This window comes from Bison bison, unplaced genomic scaffold (genome assembly GCF_000754665.1).
Source record: "Bison bison bison isolate TAMUID 2011002044 unplaced genomic scaffold, Bison_UMD1.0 scf7180017864352, whole genome shotgun sequence".
In the NCBI taxonomy this organism is placed as follows: domain Eukaryota; kingdom Metazoa; phylum Chordata; class Mammalia; order Artiodactyla; family Bovidae; genus Bison; species Bison bison.
Window position 1 is genome coordinate 6,751,870 of NW_011494924.1, and position 8,557 is coordinate 6,760,426.

Sequence of the window (8,557 nt, forward strand, 5' to 3'; positions counted from 1 at the left end):
CTCCCTCCATTACCTCCAGCCCCCCTCCCCCACAATGCTTAGTCTCTTCAGTCGTCTCTGACTCTGCGATCCCATGAACTGTAACCTCCCAGGTTCCTCTGTCCATGGGATTCTCCATGCAAGAATACTGGAGTGGGTTGCCATGCCCTCCTCCAGGGGATCTTTCTGACCTAAGGATTGAACCCATGTCTTCTGTATTGCAGGCAGATTCTTTACCCAACTGAGCCATCTGGGAAGCACTGATTTCCTCCCTATTCTTACTTTCTTTGCTTTCTCTGCTTCAGTTGCACTGGTTTCCAGGCTGATTTTCAACCCCCCAGGCAAGCAGGACAGCCTTCCAGCAAGCCCTGTCACCTCTTCTCAGCCAGAGCCACCAAGAGGGTCCCTCACACTGCACCAAGCCTCGACTAGGCTTCTCGTCGCAATGAGACGACATTCTTTCCTTTCCCGGAAAACCCTTTCCTCTCTCTAGACACTGCTTCCTTATGGCCTACCTCCTGCTCAGCTATCTCACTGACCGTTTAAACCCTGATCTCTCCATCTTGGAAATTCAGAGAGCATCTAAACAAGACCTTTCTTAGAACACAGCTACACCCATTCATTTACTGAGCATATGATTGGTCTTATGTTACAAGGACAGAGATGAATGGTTGCAACACAGCTGACATAGACCACTAAGCCAAAAAAATATACTATCTTGATCTTTACAGAAAGAATTTGCCAAAGCATTTTTTGTTACCACCCACTATTTCTCAACCCTGCAGTTTGTTGTTAAAAATGTGACCTCACAGGTCAGGCAGACCTGTTTTGGAGTCTGTTTCTTCACTTATGAGGTGTTTGGTCTTGGGAAAGTTACTTGTCCTTTTGAGGACCTCAGAGTATTTCTGAGAGTAGTAAATAAAATAAACACCGCCTGATATAGAGTAACTACTCAACATATTTCAGCTATTATTATTATGTGTCATATTTGGTACCATTCCAGACCAGGGAAGGGGCTTCATCAAGTCACAGAACTATCTGTTGGTAGAGTCTGACTCAGCTTTTAAGTCCAAGGACAATTACACATCCTAAAAGCTTCCCTGGTGGCTCAGTGGTAAAGAGTTCACCTGTTGAATGCAGATGATATGGCTTCCATCCCTGGGTCAGAAAGATCCCTTGGAGAAGGGAATGGCAACCCACTCCAGCATTCTTACATTGGAAATCCCATAGACAGAGGAGCCTGGCGGGCTACAGTCCGTGCTCTCACAAAACAGTCGGACGTGACTTAGTAACTAACCAACAACAAATGCAGAGAGATAAGGATTATAAAATATATATATAAAGGATATATGTGTGTATAAAGGGTGATGACTTTAGAAATTTGTAAGCCTTCTAAATTTTTTAAATGTGAATGTCAACGTCAGCATTCTTACATCCTTCCAAAAGTACTACCAGGCCCCTGGAATTTACACGAACTTGTTTTTGCCAGGGATTTTCTAGCAACCCCAACTACGAGGGCCTGGGGCTCTGTCTCATCTGAGTCAAGAGAAAGACTGGGCAGAAGGCTCTTGGGGACTACCCACCTGAGAGAATATCCTAGGGAATTTTTTTTGTTTTGTGTTTTGTGGGGTCTTTTGTTTGTTTGTTGCAAAGATTAAGCACACAGATGCTGAAGCCAGAGTTCAAATCCTAGCTCTAACAACCTAGCAGGTATACCACCTTGAATGAGATCCTTAACTTTTGGGTCTCCGTTTACCTACCAATAAAACAGGGACGGCATGGTCTGCCCTCCTCGTGGAACTGCTGTGAGGATCCAATCAACTCCTACATTTAAAGGGCTTAGAAAAATGCTTAGCACAGTTTAAAGTCTCCATCGGCAATAACTACATTTCAGTCCCTGTGTTTACAATTCCCTTCTTCAAATTCTGTAGATAGTTCAGATTTGCCAAAGCCACAAATTCCTCCAAGGCAGAGAAATGATCCACAAATTACTAAAAAAAGAAACCCAGTGATGAACAAGACTGCCCTGAAGCATCACAGAGGCTGGAGGGCATCTAATGTTCTAGATGCTTCCGCTTACATTGGGATGTGTCCACCTAGGATTTCAAAGTTCACAGTCCTGAGTACGGTCAGAGTGGACTTTGGTTAGTGGAGCGCGTTTGGTACACAGCTCTGTGCTCTGATATATCAGAATTGGCACCACGAAGCCCACAGTGTGGCCGACAGACCCCAGGGATATGAAGGATGAGCTCTTGATGAAGCACATCTGGACACGGAACACTGGAACCACCTGGACAGAGCGAAGGCTCCTGCCCGCCACACCGCGTCTCACTCTAGGGAACCTCCTGCCCGCCACACCGCATCTCACTCTAGGGAACCTCCTGCCCGCCACACCGCGTCTCACTCTAAGGAACCCTGTACGTCCAGCTCCTCAAGTCACAGTGCTCAGGATAACCCAGCAAATAGTTTAGGGGTCATGACAAAGGAAAAGCAGTTCTTGAGCAGCTTACAGTTTTCTATCTAGATTTTAACACTCAGCAAAAAGGCCCTGGAGGTAGCCAGACATGTGCCCAAGGGTCCATTCCCTGGCATCCCAGCTCTCAGTGTAAGCGCTGAGGGCTTCTGCGGGAGGCCCAGATGTTGGGGGACATCTAGTTCCCACGCCCCTTCCTGAGGGAGCTATGTCCACATGTGTCCCCCCAGATGGCAGATGCTCCGTTAGCACCCCACCTGGAAGAATTCCTCCCCTGCTCTCCTCACCATGGGTGGGCGTCCTGTCAGTTCCCCCACTTTCTGGCTCAGCGATCTGTGTGCCTCTTGGAACTGACTGTCCAGGGCTGGAGAAAGTGTCTTCACCAGCCCGAAGATTATGTGGCTTTGCAGAAAGTCCCTGTGGAGAGAAAAGAGACCGATGATATACCCCAGGCTCTGGGAAAGCCACCAGAAACCCTCCCTTTGTATGTGTGTCACCCAGTTAATATGTGTTAGTTTGTATGTGTTAGTTGCCCAGTTGTGCCCGACTCTTTGCGACCCCCATGGACTGCAGCCCACCAGGCTCCTCTGTCCATGGGATTTTCCAGGCAAGGATACGGGAGTGGGTTGCCATTTCCTTCTCCAGGGGATCTTCCCTACCCAGGGATTGAACTTGGGTCTCCTGCACTGCAAGCAGATTCTTTACCATTTGAGCTATGAGGGAAACCTTATTTATAGAGAATAACTGCTTGACATGTGAACACGTCAAGAAGAGCTTTTCTTTTTTTCTTGTTTGCCCTAATTTAAAAACACTTCATTGCAAAAAAAATTCCAAAATGATTGGGATAGTAACATCAAAGCTCACAGCTCACAGATCACTTTAACCATTAAAATAATACTGAAAAAGGGTGAGATATCATGAGAATCACCCAAATGTAACTCAGAGACATGAAGCGAGAAAATGCCATTGGAAAAATGGTGCCCCCAGACTCGCTTGACACAGGGTTGCCACAAACCTTTAATTTGTTAAAAAAAAAAAAAAAAAAGCAAAAGCAGTATCTACAAAGTGAAATACAGCAAAGCAAAATTATATGAGCTCGGCCTGTAATACGTTATCAACCATAGTCACCATATTACATTGGATTGGCCAGAAGGTTTGTTCAGGTTTTTCCATGGGTTGTCGTTCAGTTGCTCAGCCATGTCCAACTCTTTGTGACACCATGGACTGCAGCACACCAGGCTTCCCTGTCCATCACTATCTCCCAGAGTTTGCTCAAAGTCATGTCCACTGAGTGAATGATGCCATCCAACCATCTCATCCTCTGTCGCCCCCTTCTCCTCCTGCCCTCAATCTTTCCCATAATATCTTACAGGAAAACCAGAACAAACTTTTTGACCTACCCAATACACTTGAACTGTGGTGTTGGAGAAGACTCTTGAGAGTCCCTTGGACTGCAAAGAGATCCAACCAGTCCATTCTAAAGGAGATCAGTCCTGGGATTTCTTTGGAAGGAATGATGCTAAAGCTGAAACTCCAGTACTTTGGCCACCTCATGAGAAGAGTTGACTCATTGGAAAAGACTCTGATGCTGGGAGGGACTGGGGAGTAAACTCCGGGAGTTGGTGATGGACAGGGAGGCCTGGTGTGCTGCAATTCATGGGGTCGCAGAGAGTCAGACATGACTGAGTGACTGAAGTGAACTGAATACACTGGATCTTGAGAGTGTTCATCTTATAACTGAAAGTTGGCACCCTTTCACCAACCTTTCTCTATTTCTCCACCTTTCAGCCCCTGGCAACCACTGTTCAAAACTTTTGTCTGTTTTAAAAAGAGTTTTTCTATCCTGGTGGTTCAGATGATTAAGAATTCACCTGTAATGCAGCAGACCTGGGTTTGATCCCTGGGTCAGGAAGATCCTCTGGAGCAGGAAATGGCTACCCACCCCAGTATTCTTGCCTGGAGAATCCCATGGACAGAGGAGCTGGTGGGCTATGGTCCATGGGGTCACAAAGAGTTAGACACGACTGAATGACTAACACTAACACTTGCTTGCTGTGGTTTGGTTTGGCGGTGGAGAATGACGGAAGAAAGAACCAAATGAAGAGGGAGACCTCTCAATTCACAGTGGGGAGAAGGCTGGAGTTCAATTTAACAAAACAGATTCAAATACTTCCACAACCAAGACACCTCAGCTCCTCTTAAGAGGCATCTTCTAAGAATACCAGAGCTGGGACCCAGGACTTTTCTCTGCCCTGCTGGCAACTCTCTCACTGGGTTTGACTTATTCTCACAGACCTGTTCGCACCCGTGTGAATGGTTGTTTGCTTCCCTCCGAAGGAGCTTCTAGATGTTGCTGCCACTGAGTTACTATGAAGAAGGGATTTGAGTCCAAGGTCCCGGGAGGAAGCCACTGTATCCAAGGGGTGGCCACACAGTCTCAGGGCCAGCAGTGAGCCCAACATGGAGCCTCACCCTGCCTCTCCTGACCTTCAGGGTCCATCAAGACCTTCCTGATCTTTCCCACAAGGGGCCCAGAATCCTCAAATACAGCTGGGGAGCAGCCTTTCCCCAGCTTTCCCAGCCTTCATCTCCTCCACCAACTCCTCCATGTGCCTCCTTCTCCCGCCCACACCCCTCAGCTGCTGACAAGACACAAATGCCGCAACTGTCCTCTGCTCCATTCAGTACACCCTGTGTCTTGTTGGTCACCTGGATCCCTTGTTCTGTGTGCGTTTTCCCTACCCATGCCCTTCAAGACCCTCTTCCTGTTTCCTCTATGCCCTCCTAGGCTGTCCATCCCACCCGCTCCCTGCCTTCACATGGCCCTGGATCACTCCCATCTTCCTGCAAGGCCCTTACTGGCCTGCCTTCTCCAGTGTCCTTTGTCTCTGAGACCTCCAGGTCCTCAGACCTTCTTTCCATCACCACCCCCGAAGTGGGGCAAACCTGTGCTTCATCAGGTCCTTCTCAATCAGTTGTGACATGTTTTTCAAATACTCCAGGTCATGGACTGCGACGCGATAAGAGGGGCTCAGGGACATCGGTGCGAACGTTGCTTGCAAGCAGGACAACCAGTCGATGGCAGGGGCCACTCTCTTAAAGGAGAGAGACAGAGGTTGAGGGGGGACCAGAAAAGAGATGGGGGTTCCCCTCCCTTGGGATAGAGAGGGATTGGAAAGGGGGTGGTTGGGGAAAGGATGGAGTCAGGAAAGTTAGGGGGTGGACTAAGAATTAAGGAAGTGAGGAGAAAGAAGACATGAAGATCAAAAAAGTTTGGGAGCAAGACCTTTATGCCCATCTTCCCCCAGCCCTTGGCTCGAGGCACCTGCAACTGGTCAATTGTGACCATCTCGAAGACCTTGCCCTGGGCCTGCTGCTGCTCCCCAGGCCTCAGGAACTGGTTCAGCTGTGAGTTAATGAAGAGGGAATAGGAGGCATCGTTTCCCACTTTGGTTGGGTCTCCTCCCAGCAAGGTTACCAGGCGATTCAGGTAACTCAGGTATTCCCGCAGGATCTGGGGGAAAGGCAACCTCAGTCACAGCCACCATCGACCCCTGCCTTTCTCCAGAGTCAGAGGTCAGGACCTTGGTCTGCGGCACCATCTTACCTGGGCATAGTTCGGTTCCTGTTTTTGCTTGAGGAGAACGTCAAGCTCTGGCTGGTCTATCTGGACACAAGAGAGGCTGAGAGAAGTGGGAAATGTGCAGGAAGGAGAGGCCAGGTGTGGGGCTATGGGATGGACCAGGAAGGGAGACTCAGGAAATGGATGTGGGGGGCCAAGAGGAGGAGCGGGAAAGGCAAAAAAGAGAGAGACTGGGGCTAAGGGACAAGGGGAAAAGTACCAACATGCAAATGTGCAAAGAAGGCATTTCAGCTAGTTTGTGGGTGCTCAGCAAGAGAGAAGCATAATGACCCTTGTCCTGTAGGGAACTGTTGCCTATGCCAGAGCCAGGTCTAGGATAAATGGTATGAGATGCCCATATCAGGTGCAAATAGCCAGGACATGGAAGGAAGCTAAATGTCCATGGACAGAGGAATGGATAAAGAAGAAGTGGTACATATATGCAATGGAATATTACTCAGCCACGAAAAAGGAATGGAATGGGGTCATCTGTAGCGATGTAGATGGACCTAGAGTCTGTCATACAGAGTGAAGTAAATCAGAAAGAAAAAAATACATATCATCTATGGACACATATATATGGAATCTAAAAAACTGTTACAGATGAATCTGTTTTCAGGGCAGGAACAGAGACGCAGACGTAGAGAATGGACAAACAGATACTGACGGGGTGGGGGAAGGGGAGGATGGGACAAACGGAGGGACTGGTATTGGCATAAATACACTACCGTGCGGAACACAGATAGCTATTGGGCACCGGCTGCACACCACAGAGAGCTCACCTCGCGGGATGGGGGCCGTGGGAGGGAGGCTCAAGGGGGAGGGGATATATGTATACATTCAGCTGATTCACCTTGTTGTAAAGAAATTAATGCAACATTGTGAAGCAATTATGCTCCATAAAAAAAGAGAGGTACTGCAAACTCAGTAATCAAGATCAATCATATTTTCATTGAAATTTTAAAAATCTAAATTAATGCTTTAAAAAAAAAACCAAAATGTAATAGTAAAACGTTGCTCATCATGCATTTCCCCCTAAAATCCACAATGTATTTTTTATCATTTTTTAAAATCATAGATATCTCCCCAAAAGTCTGCAATTGAGTTTTGATCCATTTTGGGAAGGAAAAAAAATTTTTTTTTAATTTACAGTGAACAAAAAAGTGATATTTTGTTCATCATGGGTTTTTGCATTGATTTTGACATTTAAAAAAATATTTATTGAAATACTATTTGATTAGTGAGTTTTTGGTACCCTCTTAAGTTCTGCACCCCAGGAAAATAGCCCACTCCCCTCGTGTGCCTCACCCTAGTTCTGGCACTGGTATGTCCTTATCTCTGTCCTGAAGGGTTTTTCTCCCATGTTTTTGGCTTGTCTTATCTGACTTCAATCCCCTACTTCTACCTGGAGCTATAAACTTTTCTGCTATCTTGAAAAAAGCTTTCACTTGACTCTTTTGTCACATTTCATGTCCAAACTTTAAAAAACTAAAAGTCATCTATGCGTCTACTTCAACTTCCCTCCTTTCTAACTCCATACAAGCTGAATCCATTTTCATGATTGTTTTGACGTTATGTCTAGAAAATCAAACCAGCCAATCCTAAAGGAAATCAACCCTGCATATTTCACTGGAAGGACTAGGGCTGAAGCTGAAGCTCTAATACTCTGGCCACCTGATGGGAAGAGCCGACTCATTGGAAAAGTCCCTGATGCTGGGAAAGATTGAGGGCAGGAGAAGAAGGGAGCAACAGAAGATGAGACGGTTGGATGGTGTCATCGACTCGATGGACATGAATTTAAGCAAACTCTGGAAGATGGGGAAGGACAGGGAAGCCTGGTGTACTGCAGTTCATGGAGTCGCAGAGAGTCAGATGAGACTTAGGGACTGAACGACAACCAGTAGAAGGTTTCCTATGGTGTCTCCTCATTCCTTACTTTTCTGAGCTCAGAAGTCTCTGGAATCAAAGATTCCTCCCTCCTGAACTGGCCTCTCCCCTGTTCTTTGTGACTCAGTGGAACTGGTTTGACTCCCACTTTCTGGCCCTTCTTCCTCCTCTCTGGCCCCAACTCATTGGGATGTCCCTCTTCAAGTCATTTTCTCCACCTGCATTTCCCCTCAGAGACCATCTAGTCTCAAGGCAATGGGAGCCACCCTCCTTCCATGCACACCAAACCAACTCTGTGGGGTCCTTTTCTAATTTCTCCACTTCTTTTATTGATATTCAGTCTGTCACCAGGTCCTCTTGAATCACCATGGACCATGAATCACCACTAGGATGAAGTTGTCTACATCCTCCTGGCCCCAATTTCCATTTCTGTCATAATCATCTCCATTTGGAATCAAGGTTGCTCAACTAGGTTCCTCAGCACCTCCAGGCTGACCTCAAAAACCACTGACTCTACCTGGGCATTATGTAAAACCATCACATTTGAAAAGCCTCCATAGCTCTCTCTTTCTGCCGCCAGCCCCCCGCCCCCCCCC

At 47.1% G+C, this 8,557-nt stretch overlaps 1 protein-coding gene across 5 annotated transcripts in view; it reads right to left on the reverse strand.

Annotated features, from left to right (window-relative positions):
- KEL (Kell blood group, metallo-endopeptidase) overlaps positions 1-8,557 on the reverse strand; it is a 26,383-nt gene that overhangs the window by 10,852 nt on the left and 6,974 nt on the right. For 4 of the 5 annotated variants that reach the window (XM_010855000.1, XM_010854998.1, XM_010854997.1 and 1 more), the window contains exons 7-10: positions 6,060-6,119; positions 5,778-5,966; positions 5,399-5,547; positions 2,740-2,869 (exon numbers count right to left, since the gene is read on the reverse strand). In XM_010855000.1, coding sequence (XP_010853302.1) covers positions 2,740-2,869; positions 5,399-5,547; positions 5,778-5,966; positions 6,060-6,119 — 528 coding nt within the window. The remainder of the gene's footprint in view (positions 1-2,739; positions 2,870-5,398; positions 5,548-5,777; positions 5,967-6,059; positions 6,120-8,557) is intronic. The other variant, XM_010855001.1, reaches the window with a different exon arrangement.